The sequence below is a fragment of the Juglans microcarpa x Juglans regia genome, chromosome 6D (assembly GCF_004785595.1).
Source record: "Juglans microcarpa x Juglans regia isolate MS1-56 chromosome 6D, Jm3101_v1.0, whole genome shotgun sequence".
NCBI lineage: Eukaryota > Viridiplantae > Streptophyta > Magnoliopsida > Fagales > Juglandaceae > Juglans > Juglans microcarpa x Juglans regia.
This window is the reverse complement of record NC_054604.1, coordinates 26,769,119-26,786,499: the sequence shown is the minus strand read 5'-3', so window position 1 is coordinate 26,786,499 and position 17,381 is coordinate 26,769,119. Positions and strand designations below refer to the sequence as shown.

Genomic DNA, 17,381 nt, shown 5'->3' with positions numbered 1-17,381 from the left:
CAATCTAGGCGAGAAGGTGGAAGATTCAAGAGTTGTGAAGAAGATCCTAAGATTTCTACCTAAAAGATTTTGCCCAAGGTGACTGCTATCGAGGAAAGTAAGGACTTGAATGCAATCAAGATTGAAGAACTAATAGGTTCTCTACAAACCTATGAATCTTCTTTTATTCAAACAAGAAAAGATAAATCCATTGCTTTCAAAATTATGGAAGAAGATTGTGAATATTTTTCTAATAAAGAAATTTAAATAATGAGAACATAACACTTATTGCTAGAAAATTTAGGAAATTCATATTTAATAAGAAAACAAATGGAAAGTAAAAGAGGTAATGAATTTTCTGCTAAAAATAGTAATTCTGAAAAATGGAACAAAGATAGAACTGAGCAAAATGATAAAGTGAAGTATTATGAATGCTCAGGTTATAGTCACATAAGAATTGAATGTCCAAATTTTAAGAAAAATAAAGGAAAAACACTGAATGTCACACTTAGTTATAGTTCAAAATCTAATACTTCAAGTTCATCATTTCATGATGAAAATTCTTTTGTGACTTTTTCTACTGTTGTTAATGATTTTTCTAAAATTGTGCTAACAAAATCTGAAAGTGAGTATGACGACAGTGACTCGAATGTAGCTCTTGTTGATGCTGATCATGAGATGAGTATACATGAAGCTTATGGTGATTTATGTGAAGAAGAGGTCAACCTGAAAAAACTCAACAAGAAGCTGTATAATAAACTCACAGTTGTGGAGAATGAAAAGAATAACCTTACTGAAGCGCTGAAAATTTCTGTTGTTGAAGTATCAAGGTTAAATTATCAAAAGGCTATACTAAAAAGAGAATTAAAAAAATTTCAAGAGTGCAAACAAAAAAATTGCAACTCAGAAATTAGATGAGATGTTAAGCTTTCAAAAATCCAATTGTGATCGCATGGGTTTAGGGTACATGATTTTTCAAGGTATGGAACTTAAAACCTCGTCATCCGCTGTCACTTTATTAAAAGATATCATTTTTGTTAAAGTCAGTCAAGATGAGGAAGTTTCAAAGAAGACCGTGTCTAAAACTTATGTTGGAAGAGTCTCATATGATAGATCAATGACAAAAACGCTCAACCAAGCTAAGTTTGAAAGTAATTTTATTCCTACTTAGCATCATTGTGATGTTTCTGGCCATATAAGATCATATTGTTTTAACTTGATTAAAGTGAAGAAAAATGGAGGTGAAAGAAAGTTAAAAATGAAGGGAAAGATTCTAAAAAATTAAGCTGATGAGTTGAGTTAACAAATCACCTTCATAAGTCTAAAGCTTGGTGAACTAGCAGAATTTTGTCTTCATAACAAAGAAAAGATCATACGAAATGGTGTTGATGAAAAAAATAGGCCAAAATTTAAAGCAAAGTGAGTGGTAAAAAAAAATGTCATGTCACATTAATTGATAGGACCATTTGCATGTTCTTACATTCCTTGCATTTTATTTTATTAGTCTAGGACATACATTTCATTTTTTTGTTTTTAATTTATGTTTTTGTTTTCAGTTTTTAAATAAGAAAAATAATATAAAATTTATCTAGTTTGTTTCTAATTTTTTTTAGGAAGTGCATGCTTGATATGTCAAAATTTTGAACACGTCTTCTCACAAAATAAATTTTTGAACTTATGCATCTCTCTACTTTGTGTAGTTTGTTTTGTGTATATTAACCCTATGGGTCATCTTGATAAAGTTCATTTATAAGCACTGTGAGGAACTTATATATATGTTCATTATAATTAAGTTCCATATTTATTATTGAGATGCTCACTACAAATGGAGTTCATATCTTGAATTGACTAATATTAGTTAAACCTAGTGCAATAATAAAGGGATCTCCCCTTACCAAACACAAATGGTTGATCCATATAGAAAAAATCGATGTTGAATCATTGCGAAAACAGACAAACATTACACGAATATATCCTTTAAGTCCTTATAAAAAGAATCATTACTCAAATCATTGTAGAAAAATATGAGTAACAAAAATGGAAATAAAAAATGGGGCTTGTGCAAACTAGTGTTTGTAGAAGATACTCATGTATCTAGACCCTAACATAAAGTTTGACTTTTGAGGTGAGTGACAATCTCTTGAGAGTATCTATAAGAAAAAAATACTCATAAATAATATCATCAAAAATATATTGAAGAGAAAAAGAAATAAAGAATTACTTTTCTATATAAGTTTACTCACTCATACACTTACATGAACTTTGACATTGATGATCTTATGAGGTATGAACATACATGGTGATTGTTGCAATTAATATGGTGTACTCTATTGATTTTTTTTTTTTTAGTGACACTATGAACTGAGATGCATCAAAGCATGTTACTAGCCTCATTGTCTATATATATATATATATATATATATATATATATATATATATATAAGAAAAAGATTATTTTTTTATTTTATTTTATTTAAGTTTTATTTATTTTTTATATAAAATCAATAAAGTGATGAAAATATAAAATATATTTAATATTTTTATTTTTGAGGTTGGATCAATGTTGGGCATGTATGATGTTGAATTAGACGTCTGGGAGATATTTTTGTTTTAATGGGATAAGTCCAAGTGGGACAGTAAGGCAGAGTGCATATATACAGCTTTTTGTCACTTAAGTGACTTAAGGGATTTAAGCCACAAAGACTTGCCCAACCCTCTTTCTGGATATTAGTTCTCCTTTTCTTGTGATAACACACTCACAGGACCTTCGTCCCTTATCTTGAGTCCTACACGCACGAAGCATCCCCTTATCAATTACGTGCTTCTCATGATTAAGACCTAGAACTAATACTTCTAATCTACATCCCTTCATCATAGTAATGTTTCTATCTCAATCAAATCTCTCTCCTTCATAAAGTCTAGGGTTCAGCATATATTAATGGAGATTGAATTGTTGATTTTAGTTATGTGAAGTTGGGTCTTGGATTTTGGTTGGGCTGAGTAGACATTTACACATATGATTACATGGATTTATATTATGCGTGTATTAATGATGATTTTTGATGGGTTATGTGATTATACATTTCGGTTTTAAACTAGTGTCCACCAAGTGTTTGTTTTTATGTCTCAACCAAACTACTTCATTCATTTTGTAATAATTTTACTTGCATTCATGCTTATACATTAACTGCATTTAATCCATGAAAAGATGATACACATGAGAGTTGTTCATTATGTCTTTCTTAATGTCTTCATCTCGGCTTACATAAGTGGTATTTATTATATTATGAGTCTTATAAGATTAGTGACAAAAATTGGGAGATATTATAGGAGCAGAGAAGCAAATTGATTTTTTTTTTTTTTTTTTGTGAAATTATGGGGGAGTTTGAGTAAGTATGTTATTAATGGGGAGTTGAATGATTTTTTTGGTATGCTTGTGATAGTTTAATATTGAGGGAGAGAACTAATTATAATATTAAGAGGGAAAACTAAATTATGGACATAATTCTGTTGGACTAGAACATAATTAGACTTTGATTTGGATTTTAAATCTTGTAAATTTTGATAGTACTAATCTTAGTCACTGTTCTATGTTAGTATTTTTTCTTGATTATTTGCTTGAAATTTCTACTCGGTTTCTTGGTTTGTTGTTTGTGCTTTTAACATATTTATATTATATCAGGCTTTGTCACCAATCCGCTAAAGTGGGAGATTGTATATGTAAAAATTTGTTTAGGATTAGGTGACTAAGTTGATAAGTTTGAATAGGATTATGTGTTTAAAATGATAGAGTTTATCCTATCATTAAGTTGGTAATTTTGAATAAATGTAAATTATTTATTGACTTTATTTATAACAATATTAAGTTTATTTAGGAGGTATTAGAGATTATTTAGATAAGTCATAAGTGTGAAAATTGAGTTCCAATGAATTTGCACTTATCTAGAGAAGATGTTAAACTGAAATCTGTTACTGCATATAAGATTTATCTCGAGATGTCAGCATTCCGTCAGGAGACGTTTTAGCTACAGACTCGCTCTGTCAGCAGATTCCTACTGAAACTAAAACTGCTTTCAGATTGTTTATTTAAGGGATCCTACTGCTTAGAATCTGTAAAGATTCAAATCTATATATTTTCTAGAACACTTTCCAGTACATATTTTGGTGAGAAAATTCCTTGAAAAATTTTCATATTGTTACTCTCAAAGAGTGTGATCGTACTCCATGTTGGAGAATTGATTGATTGAGTTTCAGCCACTGGAGTTTCAAGAGAAAAGTCAATGTTTGAAGATCGTCAAAGGTTCTGGTTGCTACTGCGGTAGAAGATAAATGAGTCATTTGTTTGGTCAAATAAGAGTGTTAATTGACAAAAATTTTGTAATTGAGTTTACTTGTAATTGATTTTCAAATAATAAAATTGACTTTTCTGAATTTGGCTACCCCGTAGGATTTTACCTTTAAAGAGTTCTTTAAACGGTTTCTCTTCGATACTAATGTTGGTATAATGCAATTTATTTACTTTACATTATTACTTAATTATTAAATTAATTACATGCTTAACGACTAACCAATTTATTGAATGAATTGATAGATATTTCTACTACATTACTGGAGTACTTGCGTAATTTCAAAAGAGATGTGTGAGAGAGAGAGCGAATGGCTGGGATTAAAAGGACAACTTCATCGCCATTCAAGCTTTCTTTAACTCCCCCGGCCAATCCAATATCATCTCACAAGCTCTCTCTCTCTCAACTGGTAAATGGAAATAAGGTCTTCCTAATTGTATCATTGGATGCATAAGATACATAAGATACATAAATTTTCTACTTTAGATGGAATCAGTTTGTAGGCAAGAATATGATAATCTGTTAAATCTCATTCCTTTTGGTAAATCAAAAGGAAAATGATAGTCTGCCGCCCCCACTCTTACCGCCCAAGTTGACCGCTTGCACTTTTTTTTTTTTTTTTTTAACTTAGTAATTAAGGAAATAATTTTAAATGTATTACTGTATTTTTTTATTTTTTTAAAAGTATTTAAATATATTAAAAAAATATAAAAAGAACAAAATAACGCTGGGCGGTAAGCCCAACGGTAAGAGTGAAGCAGCATAATAGCCCCATTCAAAACAAAAACCTCTTTGGCATAGGATTTCTCAACCATGAGTTCTTATACAAGTTGGCTTGCAGATTGATCGAAATTTTTGCACCCTCCCCATGAACAGCTACTGTTTGGAAAGATATGTGAAGACGCAATTCCCAATTTCTGAAACAAAACTATACCAAAACCATACTTATCTCAGCCTACATTACTGTTTTCAACCTTGAGAGGTCCCCGAGGCTTTGGACCATCTCCAAGGAAAACCAAGAAGGCCAAGAAGCCGAAGAAAGACAACGACGGAAAGGGACAAGAAGAGGAAGAGAAAGATCAAGGGGTAATACCAGAGGTAGTGACCAACAGAATGATCAGAAGGATGGGTTTCTCAGTAGGGATATCACTGTTCATAGGGCTTTTACTCTTCCCATTCTTTTACTATCTGAAAGTTGGACTCAAGATTGATGTGCCTTGTGTCATTCTTCTTTGGGTCTGCTCTTTTAGGGGTGAGTTATGGGATTGTATCCTCTAGTTGAGATCCAATGAGGGAAGGTTCACTCTTGGGTTGGAATGAGGCTCGAAAGAACTGGCCTGTTTTTTGGCAGGCACTTTGGGGTAGATCTGGGAAAAACTAGAGTATGTATCTCTCTCTCTCCCCTTAATTTACACTTCCCCCCTCCTCTTCTTCCTGTCATCATCATTATTATTATCTTCATTCAAACCATGAAGTAAATTTGATGTGCTTTGAATCTGTAGATACATAAATCAAAGCTGACTTTTTGCAGACAAATATCAAATGCCAGCCTGAGCCCCACTTCCAACACCTATCTAAAGTGCTAGAAGATCTACAGAACCAAGGTTTGCCACCCAAATCAGATTATAGCAATAAGAGAAATGATTTGTACAAGCCCCAACAATCCATCCCCAAATCCAAGCTAGTTGAATAAGAAGCATCTTCCAAAAGAATAGAATCAGCAGAAAAAACCAGCTCCATGTATGACAGGGAATGATTTCAATTCCGTTTGTAGAACATTAGTAACAAATAGCAAACTCTAGTATGTAAGTGGGGAGCCAGATAATCCCATGATGCCCAAAGACTTGAAAACAAAGTCTTAAACAGGGAAAAAGAGGCCCAAAAAATTTCACTAAATAAATAGTGATAATAATCATAAAAACAAAGACAAGGGCAAAAAAGGACCCATCTGGACATCTCACTGAAACGAGCCTTTACTCAAGACAGAGCCATCACCACAAGCAAATGATGGTGCACAAACCTTTTGTGTGATGAAGTAATGGTAATTCAGTTTATAACACCATCACTTGTGGTGGCTAACTCCAATTCGTTATAAAGGCTCCATTAGAACATGTAGATTCATTCTGATATATTCTAAGAAATAAAGTTTGATGATTCCACCTGTTTGAGACATCCAAATGCACCCTAACTTCTTGTATCTTATCTGTGGTAATTAATGTATGTCGTTTAAATCAATTCTTTAAAGGTACTGAGCTTGTATTCTCTCTTTGTTCTCTTCCCACCACAGCTTTGCGTGATCCTCCCCGAACCTTTCTCGGCTGTGCAAATACAAATGAAACTTGTCAAAAGCTGCGTCACCCTTGAAGAAAAAAGGGGACTCTACAGAATGCCAAAAGCTTCCTGCTCTGAATCTACAATGTCAATGTAACTATTTCCAAAGTTGGTGAGTAATGAATGAAACGAGCAAACTTGAATCATACCCCCAGGCCTTTAGAGGCTTAAGTACAAAATATCAAGAAAATGAAATCAAATTATCCCATCTTTTTCCAAGAAAATCTTGACTTAAAAAGCTCACATCAAGCGACATTTGAAATGGGTTCCAAGGCCAAAAAACAAAGTCAAATCCGTTTTTTAAATCCTAAGAATATTGTTTTGAAATCATGAAAAATCTACTCATTCAAATACCATTTCAAGTGGTTTCTGAAAATTGTTAAAAATGCTGTTTTAGGCAACTTAGGAATATAAGAAAAAGAAGTTAGAAGATTTGGAGCTTAACAGTTAAAGCTCCCCGAGTCCCTAAAGTTCATAACCCTTTCCTTCCTCCGGTTTGTTTGCCACCAAATGGTGCAACACCAACAAGGAATACGATGTAGATGCAAAATTAACTTGTTTACCTGAACCTGACACGCCGCAGCTCCCTAGTGCCATCAGCTAACTGTCTGATGGTAATGTACACCCCAGGGTCATCTTCCTCTACCCATTCTGTCTCTAAGTCACTGGCATTGCTTATCGAAACTGAAGCCTCGTCCCTAGATGAGGTTGTCGTCCGTGATGCTTCCATGGATGACCCTACATTGTAATGGTGGCCACCACCTTGATCCATAGGGTCAGAGGGGTAATAACCTTTGCCAGAGGGTCTATAGTGGCTCCTTGGTGTCCACTCCCTGTTCAACGATGAAGCCATAGGGCTTTCCCTGGCTGATCCTAGCCTTGTGAATGAAGAATCCCTCTGCTGCTTAAGATTAAAAGCATCCGTCAGCAATGAGTACAAATCAGCTATCATGAGTATAACTGGAGAAACAAACATTTTAATAAATTGGAGAATGTGAACTCATTATTTATCTTGCACACGGATAGAGATACATATGTTTCAAGACATTGTGCCAATTTTTCAGCTTATTATCATTCAAGCAAATCCAAGGCTTAATTTTGATTGTCATTAGAAACAGCAAAAAGGAAAAGGAGACATAAAATGATCTTTACGAGTTTAAAACTGCATCTCCAACACAAACACTTTGAAAGGTTCCGACTTTGCATATATCTTTCCATGTGTAGTAAATGAGAATGAACACAAACAAAAACCTCTAGCAGCAGTCGAGGATTTCATTTTAATCAAATTTTAGGTTTGCAAGGGATCTCATTGAATCAAATGGGCTACTAGAAGGTTATGTGCCTGAACCACGACATTCTTATCATATATCCACGAATTGTTGTATTTGTCCAAGCTAGAGGATCGTCGGGTAAATTAAGGAGAAACAATATTAGATAATGATAGACTTACTACCCTCTTACCACCATTTTCCTACTCTATAGTGTATTTGAGATTTTTTTTTTAATATTTTCTTCTAAGTATTTTTTAACATCCTTAATTATTAAGAAAAAATTTAAAAAATATGCAACTTCACTAATAATCACTTCTTTAACCATTAAGTAAAAAAATTAAAAAATTAAAAAAAATTAAAAAAATAAATAAAAGAGTAGTAAATTGGTGGTACGAAATAGTAAACCTATAATTATCCAACAATGTTTGCATATTTAAGGTTTTATCATGAGTAGAGGAAAATAAATGTTTTTCACTCGGGAGGATGGAACCGACATGACTAGACAAGTCCAGAGCATTTAAAAGTTAGTAGCCCACTGGTTAATTCCAAAATGCTAATCAAGTAAAAAAGACAAGGAAAGTGAAGACATAAGAAGTTTTTACCTCATCCTCAGACCTTGGGGGAGTGTGAAGAGCTTGTCTGTTGAATCTCTGGACGTTGTAGAGCTCCATGATCCGGTCATAATTCTCTCCCCACCATCGTTGAGCTTGCCATTTATTGAACATCTCTCGGCTTCAAAATTAAATGCCAAGGAATCAATTTCTGGCCGTGCAAAGTAATTAAGTTCCAGTGACCAAAATCTGAAGTTATTTGAAGAAACTTAGGGTCCTAAAGGTCCACTTCCTGTTATGCTAATAATGGCTTCAAAGTGGCCCCAGTGGTCAGGCAAACTATCTCATGCATCATACAGCATGGAGACATGACTAATCAATGCGACATCTAAATCCAACCTAAGAAAGCTACAAGACTTTGGACCTTTGCTGGCAGTGCAGTTGTAGGGCATGTTAAGGCTGAAAAATAAGTATGTTAATGTTCTTTAGAGGTTGATTTCCAAGACATCTTTAGACATCTCAAAGCAAGAACAATTTTCAACTCAAATCAAGGGGGAAAATACTAGGATTAAATTGCTGATGCTGGAAGTAACCTTCATCATACCTGAAGCGTATTCGCTTAAGATCATTTCCGCCATTAGGAAGGGACACGAAAGTAATGTGAACACCTGGTTCCACCTGTGCCATCCACTCCTTGGGCTCATCCTCATCCTCTAGCACCACATCACAAGACTGCGCAGATACAGATGCTCCTCCAGGAGTCTGGTCACCTCTCAATGCCCCAGTAAATCTTGAATCAGATCTTGTATTATGGTGGTGACTTGTGAAGTCCCATGCGGGTGTTGAACTTGCACTTGCACCTCCAAGGTAGGGGTATGGAACCCCTTCTGAAATAGTATCAAAGTCTGGGTAATGCCGCTGGCCTTTCTTGTAGCTGCTGGAGCCTGTGCAGGGCTTGCATTGCCGGTAAGCACCAGAAAATTTCAATGCCATATCCTTGATCTGCACATTAATGAAATCCATGGTTAGAATGAAATCTCAATTTATGGGCTTGGCCTTCCAACGTGGACAGTTTTTATTTGAAAAAAAACTAGGAAATCCAGGATTAGAAAATATAAGCCAACGTTTTGAAAATAACAATGCTAGACTTGTATTGAATTTACCATCCTTAATCAACACCCATTTATGTGCCGCATTATAAATGGTTTCTAGATCAACCAGAAAAATAACTCAAAATGAATCATATCGGCTGATATGATTAGAGATTGACAAAATCAATGCTAAAGAATAACATTTATCATTGACAAGAAGAAATAAATAGAATCACATAATTCCTTTAACTTGAATATTTAGAGTAGTGCTAAAATAGAGGTGCATGCAAGTGGCAAAGTTCAATCAATAGATAACAACGGCTTGAAAGATTTTGAACCTTGCAAGATGAATTAATGCTATTGAAACGATCCTTTATCCACACACCCAGAAAAAAAAAAAAACAAAAGAAATGGCCCTTTATCCACTATCAGATTCTAGATATCTGGTATAGAAACGAACCCTTGTACACGTAAAATGTTTACCAATCTACAAGGGATCCAGCCTAGAACTGAGAGTACTGCAAAGTGTTACTTCTAAAGCTGTTGAGATGTACATGGTTCAGGAAAAAGGACCCAAAAATGTGAAGCCAGTTGTCCATGCATTAAAGTAACTTGACTTGGCAGTAATCATCTTCTCCCTTCACATGTACCCCATTAAACGGGATGGAACCCCGGTCCCTTTCCCTCATAATAATGATGATATATGCCAGTCGGGCCAACAACACCGGCTCCTTTTAATTGTTTAACCTCAATGCTATTTCTTTATTTCCTTATGGTTTTTCATGGGGCCAAACTTCGATAGAAAGAGAAAATTAAGAATATAATGGTATGCATGCAAACATAAGAAACAAAAGCCATAGCTTCTACTCTCGGTGCTAAGCTAGACGTGCTCTATTCAATGAAAAAGCAAAATTCAGCCTACAAAATAGTGCCAGAAAAAGATTTTACAGTCAGCATGAGTGAATTGAAGCATGCATGCAGCTTTTATTCTATATACAGTAATTTTTGTCTTCTAACATGTCAGTTTATGTGTTTACTTTTATAGAATCTCTGTGCCTGTTGCACTTCTATTTTCTTAATGCTGAATATCGCAGTAACTTTATCCACTTGTAGTAGTCTAGCTGTCAGCATATTGTGTTTTTTAAAATTAATTAAAAATTAGTTTATTAACACATTAAATAAATATATATATATGCTTGTAAAAATAACCATATCAATAACCATTCTATTAATCTGAAAATATATTTAATTTTTTAACTGTTTATAAAATCACAAAATAAATAATGATAAAGTCTTATGAGCTGATACCAATCGGTAAAAAATTTTATTATTAATGTAAAAGTCATAAGACCAAATGTTAATTTAGTCAAGTTTAGATACATGATTTTTAACTATTTTATAAAATCTCAAAATAAATAATGATATAGTCTTATAAGCTGATACCAATAGGTAAAAACTCAATCACTAATCTAAAAGCTTAAGGCCAAATGTTAAAAATATAATACAAATAATTTACCTATTTCTATGAGTTTAAGTTATTGGGTTAAGTAGTAATTTCACATGATATCAGAATAGAGATTCTAAATTTAAACTCTAACTCTACACTCTACCATATTTAATTAAATATTTTACGTGTTAACCCATTTATTAGAGGGGAGTGCTAAGAATATAATATAAATAATTAAAGAAAAATACTAAATATATTTAAGAAAAATTTACTTCTACATATGATATTATTGATATATTAAAAATTATGAAATTTAAAATTTAAATTACATCAAGACACTACAAATCATAAATTTAAATCAACGATAACATTCTCTAGTATCTTTTGTAAACCTCCTAGAAGTAAACGCCACAATATAAAGAAACTGAAAATAATACAGAGGCACTTGTCTCAGTTGTCTGTCTATACGGGACTTGGCTGGTCAGCAAACGTGGCCAGTGCGGGAAGAGAGCCATGGTCAAAGCTGATGATAATCTAAACGCAATCTGAAATGAATATGCACTTTTTTTCTGATAGGCTCTGATCCCTTGGTCGGGTTGTCACTCACATTTCTCTTTAAGATGGTACCCTTTTTTCTCTGTCATTGGCTAGTTATAGTTCTAAAATGCAGTGGAAACGACAAAGAATTTAATGGTGGGTCACACAAAAAGGATACTTATATTTGGGGCAGTCTTTTCTTGATGTGTGACTTGTCTTTTCTCAGATCCCCCCTTCCCCTAGACTGGTCCATCTGTAATCGTGTAATAGTCTCTCTCTCTCTCTGCGCAATTACCCACAACCAGGAAGGAATGAAGGAAGTCTCCACCAAAACGAAAACCAAAGGCCAGTCTCATATTTATGAGTAAAAGTCGAATGTTTTTGAACCGAATGGTATATATTCCAGCCGGCACAACTATGGTTACATGGAGGTTGAAATCGAGGTCAAACAAGCAAAGGAAAAAACAAAACAAAACAAAACAAAACCCTCGTATTAATTAATAGAAAGTGCTCCCAGACAAAAACAGCTAGCCCCCAACTCAGTCTGTCCTTCTACCTATTGGCTCACATACTTGAGCTAAACAATGCCATTTTATCCACTGCACAAAGCTTTTCGAGGGCAAAACTTGTTACAGACAAAACTACAAATATTTATAGTTTCTAAAACTGGAGTGAGGACAACATAAAATGAAATCAAACAATAAGGAACACACCCATGTCTCCTAACGGGGAAAATATGAAGAAAAGAAAGGGGGGGTGGGGGGGGGGAAGGAATGAATTGAGAATCCACTAATATGAGATTACCACAGAAGTTACCAAAAGGACACACATGTGGGTATCCATCCTCACCTAAGTGACCCCTGAATAAGGGGATTCTGTTCATATACTGTCTTTTCTTTTTCCATAAGAATATAAGGTGGGTCACGTACAAACGTGGCCATTCTAATCTCCCCTAGACCAAAAATGGTGCGGTTCATGAATAAGAGACGACTACCAATTCCATGGAACTCATTCATTGGAAAACCAAAAAGAAAAGGGATCGAATTTATAAGATTGAATGAATATGATAACATCCGAAGCAAAACCCAAAGGAAAAAAAAAAAAAAAAAAAAAAAAGGGACTGTCGCACGTGACAGAAATCGAATAAATGCTGGACAAAGCAGATTCTACAGTGCATTCACACGCAAGGGTAGCAGCTAAAATATAATATTGTTCAGAGCAAACAACAACAGTACGTTTGTACAACTCTCTCTCTCTCTCTCTCTCCCCCCCGTAAGTGTGTAGGCGTGAAAGATGCCAAACAATGGTCCCCACGATGCATGATTTTGTTTGTTTTCACAAATATGGAAAAAGACACTGAAAAAGCAAAGATAGATTGAGGACGAAGCAAAACAGCGACACAGAGGTAGAAAGAAACGTAAATCCACGAGAGAAAAGAGAGTGATCAGTGAATGAGTGAGTGAGGGTGTGGGATTAGGAACCTGCGCAGTCAGGCTTTTGACGGCTTCTTTCGTACTTGGCGTGCCACTGCCGCGCGCTCCTCCGCTTTCTTCCTCGCCATCTTCCGGCTTCGTGCACGCTATGCATGTAAACATTTTCTCCCCTCTCCCTCCTCTTTACCTCCTCACCCCTGCGCAAACAGAGAACATTCAAAGTACTGCATTAAAAACAAAACAGAGAGTATATAGATGAAATAGTGGTAGTCAAACGCGAGAGTGATGAATATGGCTTAACAGGAGCAGAGTGAACAAATCATGACTTTATTATAATTTCTGGTCAAATTTGGACCGTTTCTCTTTCATGGGAAATTAAATAAAGTTATCTTTATTTTAAATCACTGTGTTGCCCATGTTGGGTACAATTTTTCCGGGGTTGAATTTCACCATTCACCCACGACCTCTTGCTCATTGCTGTAGGAAGCCAAACCAATTGTCGAGCTAAAAACACTGTACTGACTATCACCCAAACTTCAAACTTAAAACGACGCAAACCGATAGAAAGTGGCGATGTCTTCTCTACAGAACAGAAGTGTTCTTTTTCTTCTTTCTCCTCGTTTCTCCTTTGGATTTTCAAGAAAACAGGTTGGTCCCGGAGAGGAAGAGTAAAGCGAAGGAAAAGAAAAGAGATGCTCGGGATCAGAGAAGACCAAGAAAGCGAGTTACGAGTCAATAATTGAACAAGAAATAAACAATTGTGGGCTTAAGCCATTTTGAAAGTGATCTCATTATAGCGACCGACTCTGGTTTATGTTGCATGCTTTAATGCACAACAGCCCCCGAATGAAAAGAATCAAAGATTTTGCAAGCCGTAGTTTCTGACAAAACCCAGATTTTTTTCCCTAAAAAAGAAAGCAATATTTGATTTCTTTCTTTTTCTTTCGGGTAAATCACATCCCTCCTCCTCCTCGTTCTTCAAGAATCACCCCCCCCCCCCTCCCAAAACAAAGTAACTTAGACAGAAACAAATGTATTCGGAAAACAGAGGTTCTCGCATCACTCTTAGTCTCTGTTTGTGTTTATGTTCTTTTTTTTTTCTCTTTCTGGGGTGGTCGAGGAATGAAAGCTGAGGATGAGAGGACAAAGAGACATGAGTAAGTAAGGATCACGTTAGCAGTAGACAATTTGTCCATCGGGTATTAAATTGCACCATTAACATACGAAAACGACTTCACTTACCCAAAGCCAACCAAACTACTGTTTCTCCTCTTTTCTCTCTTTCCCTTCAGCGCCCTCCACCTCCAAGTCTCAATAACCAATAAACCCTTCCAAATCAATCTCTCTCTCTCTCTCTCTCTCTCTCTCTCTCTCTCTCTATTCCTGCAAAACAGAGTTCAAACTTACAACATGGAAATGCAAACCATGATTGAATGAATGAACGATGCTAGTGGTATAAAGAACAAGCAAATCAGAAATCTCCAACAAGTAACATTCTGCTTGGTTGCTGAGAAAAGTTCGACAAAAAGAATATAGAAAAAGGAAAATCTGAGCTGTCTAACCTTGTGATGCTCTTCGCGATACGAACCGATAGAATTATCACTTTTTTAGGCTTGTTTTGATTCTCTCTGGCTCCAAACAGCACATAAGAGAAACAAAAAAAAAAAAAAGAGTTACTAAAAACTCTCAATGTCTCCTTCCTTTTGCTGCTATCAGAATCCCCAAAATTTCGCTGAAGAATCTCAACTCAAAAACCAAAAAAAAACGAATCAAAGAAAAAAGAATCCGCACTTCGATCTGCTAAATCTTCGCCGCGACCAAACGCCGGCGACAAGTCGGGTTGAAATCCCAAATGCTTAAGAAGGGAAAGTCACGGACAGGGGAGCTAGTAGCTCTCGGACATTACGTTTCGGTACGACAGACGAGAGAGGGAGAAGAACATGGGGGCTCGCCTATTTATACAGAGGCGACTTGACGACGTCTGATTTAGCCGTTAACTTAACGGGCAAACAATGTCCATCAATGCGAGGCCGTTAAGAGGGACGATAAGTTGAACAGTTGGTCTCAAGCTCGGACGACAGTTATGGTCCACATGTCCAATGGAAGAGGATCGAATGGCGTGTATTAGGTGGGATTATACGTGGCGTGTTTTCATTGGCTTCGATGTGAATGAGATGAAGATGGACGACTCGGATTTGTTCAAAATAGAAAACATCCCGTTATTGGACTCGTGTATTTTGAGGCAAAGGGAGTTGTTTAAAGCGAGAAAAACTATAATATTTTTTTTTTCTTTTTTTTTTGTTAAAAATATTAATGTATGTTTTGGACGTTGAAATCATTTCAATTTATCTTAATTTATTTAGGATTTATTACTTTTTAACTTATAAAAAATTAAATTCATATCAACTTATTTTCATATTCAAACGCATATCTCAACTTATTTATATTTAAGTTTTATTTGTATTCAAAACTTATCTCAACTTATCTCATCTCATCATTACAATTTTCTCAAATTCTTACACAAAATATATTAAACAATTCAATTTTTTTAAATCTCAAACAACTTTACCAAATTTCTACACAAAATATAATAAGTAATTTAATTTTTATTCTACTATTCACAAACAATCTCAACACATCTTAATTCATCTCTAAATCCAAATTATAATAATTAGATAATGATTAGTTAAAAATTTAAAATTAAAAAATATTTTATATTTGAATTATGTTTGATAAAGAAATTATTAAAAAAATTCGAGATGAGATTATTTGTATTTTCAAACGATGCCTTAGTCTTTCTTTTTTTGTTTAGGTTTTTTCTTTTTTAAATGTTACACGACACTCAGTTACTGACGCTGATGTGGTGATAGTTTAGCAAGTAATGTGACCAGAGTATTAAAACTACAATGAGTAAAAAACTTAAATTAGAGTTTAAGGATTAAATTCTTAAAAAGACAAATTAAAAGAACTATTTTAACATTAATTTAATCCTAAACAATAACATTTAGGTCATGTTTAGATAGTGAGATGAGATAAGATGATTTTAAATAAAAGTTAAAAGTTGAATAAAATATTATTAAAATATTATTTTTAATATTATTATTATTTTAAGATTTAAAAAAATTGAATTATTTATTATATTTTATATAAAAATTTTAAAAAAATTATAATAATAAAATAAAATAAAATCATTTATGTATCTAAACAAGCGTTATCCTTCTTACTTTCCCTCCCTTGCGTGAAACACGATGAAAGATCTCTTTTTAGGCCATATGGCACTTTTTCGAGCCTACTTCAGAGACCACTTTATATATACATTGAAACCAAATCACTCTTTTTGATAGTCATTCCCTAGTACTAGAGTTATTGTCATTGACAATGAAATGTTATTATCAAAATATCAAAACCTTAGAAAACGTAAAAAAAAAAATTTATTTTTATTTTTTAAATTTATTTATTTATTGTGAAGTAATTAAGGTTCTCTTTCTACAATCGATTGGAATAGAGGTCATAGCTATGTCTATTTAATTTTTGTTTGGATTCAAAAAGTGTTTCATCTCATCTCATCATTACAATTTTTTTAAATTTTCACACAAAATATAATAAATAACTCAACTTTTTCAAATTTCAAAATAATAATAATTTAAATTTAATAATATTTTTTTCAATTTTCATCTCTCATCTCATCACAATCAAAACTAAATTTCAAAGTGGAAGTGTTGAGACAAACAAATTAATTCTTTTCTTTCATCATCTCTTTATTGCTTTATTCTTTGTTACTTTATTCACTTCTATGATCCTTAAGGAATGATTGGGTGGAAATCATGCATGCAATATTAATGTAGTAGCCATGCTTGCTAATTAGTAAAGGTAAATAAATAATTAAACTCTATTAAGAAAAAATTAATAATAAATTAGGTCTCGCGTGTGCATGTAACTCAAGCTAACATAGAAGTTTATAATTATATAAAAACATAAATGAATGTGAATATTTACGGGTAATTCCAAACTCGATGATTTTGTCAACTTTTTGGCATTGCTTTTTCATAAAGGTTCTCATTGTCTTGACTGCCGACTAGAAATTCCATTCGTCCTAAAGCTAAAAATTACAATTTTCCATTCCTTTTTTCACATAGATTTCTTTGTTTAACTTTCATTTCATTTCATCTCAACTCAGTATCCATACCTCCTCTAAATTGTTATTCAGACTCATCTCATCTTGAATGGCACCATGTGAGCTAAAATGGAACTGGAAAAATTCCAAACCTCTCCCTTTTTGTGTAGTACCGCCATGCCGATTGTGAAGGGGAAGTCTCTGACGGTCCGACCACCTAGCATCAACAATCCCCTTTTTTTTGTTTAAAGTTTAATTATTTATTTTCATTTTTTCCCACC

At 34.0% G+C, this 17,381-nt stretch overlaps 1 protein-coding gene and 1 pseudogene across 1 annotated transcript; one reads left to right on the top strand and one right to left on the bottom strand.

The window, feature by feature from the left end:
* Window positions 1-5,120: 5,120 nt before the first annotated feature.
* On the top strand, window positions 5,121-5,930 carry LOC121234433 (annotated as a pseudogene).
* Window positions 5,931-5,964: 34 nt separating this feature from the next.
* On the bottom strand, window positions 5,965-14,348 carry LOC121234432 (protein BREVIS RADIX-like). The gene is made up of 6 exons (XM_041130366.1): window positions 14,229-14,348; window positions 13,035-13,183; window positions 9,083-9,480; window positions 8,530-8,659; window positions 7,220-7,557; window positions 5,965-6,643 (listed from the first exon to the last, which is right to left on the bottom strand). The coding sequence occupies exons 2-6, from the start codon at window positions 13,146-13,148 to the stop codon at window positions 6,565-6,567; spliced, it is 1,059 nt and encodes a 352-aa protein (XP_040986300.1). The 5' UTR covers window positions 13,149-13,183; window positions 14,229-14,348; the 3' UTR covers window positions 5,965-6,564.
* Window positions 14,349-17,381: the final 3,033 nt, after the last annotated feature.

Bases quoted from the DNA above. Each gene is read 5' to 3' on its own strand.
- LOC121234432 (XM_041130366.1), bottom strand. From the start codon at position 13,148: ATGTTTACATGCATAGCGTGCACGAAGCCGGAAGATGGCGAGGAAGAA. The intron at 9,481-13,034 runs GTTCCTAATCCC...ATTAATGTGCAG, and splicing joins TCAAAAGCCTGACTGCGCAG to ATCAAGGATATGGCATTGAA. The intron at 7,558-8,529 runs GTAAAAACTTCT...AATCTTAAGCAG, and splicing joins CCCCAAGGTCTGAGGATGAG to CAGAGGGATTCTTCATTCAC.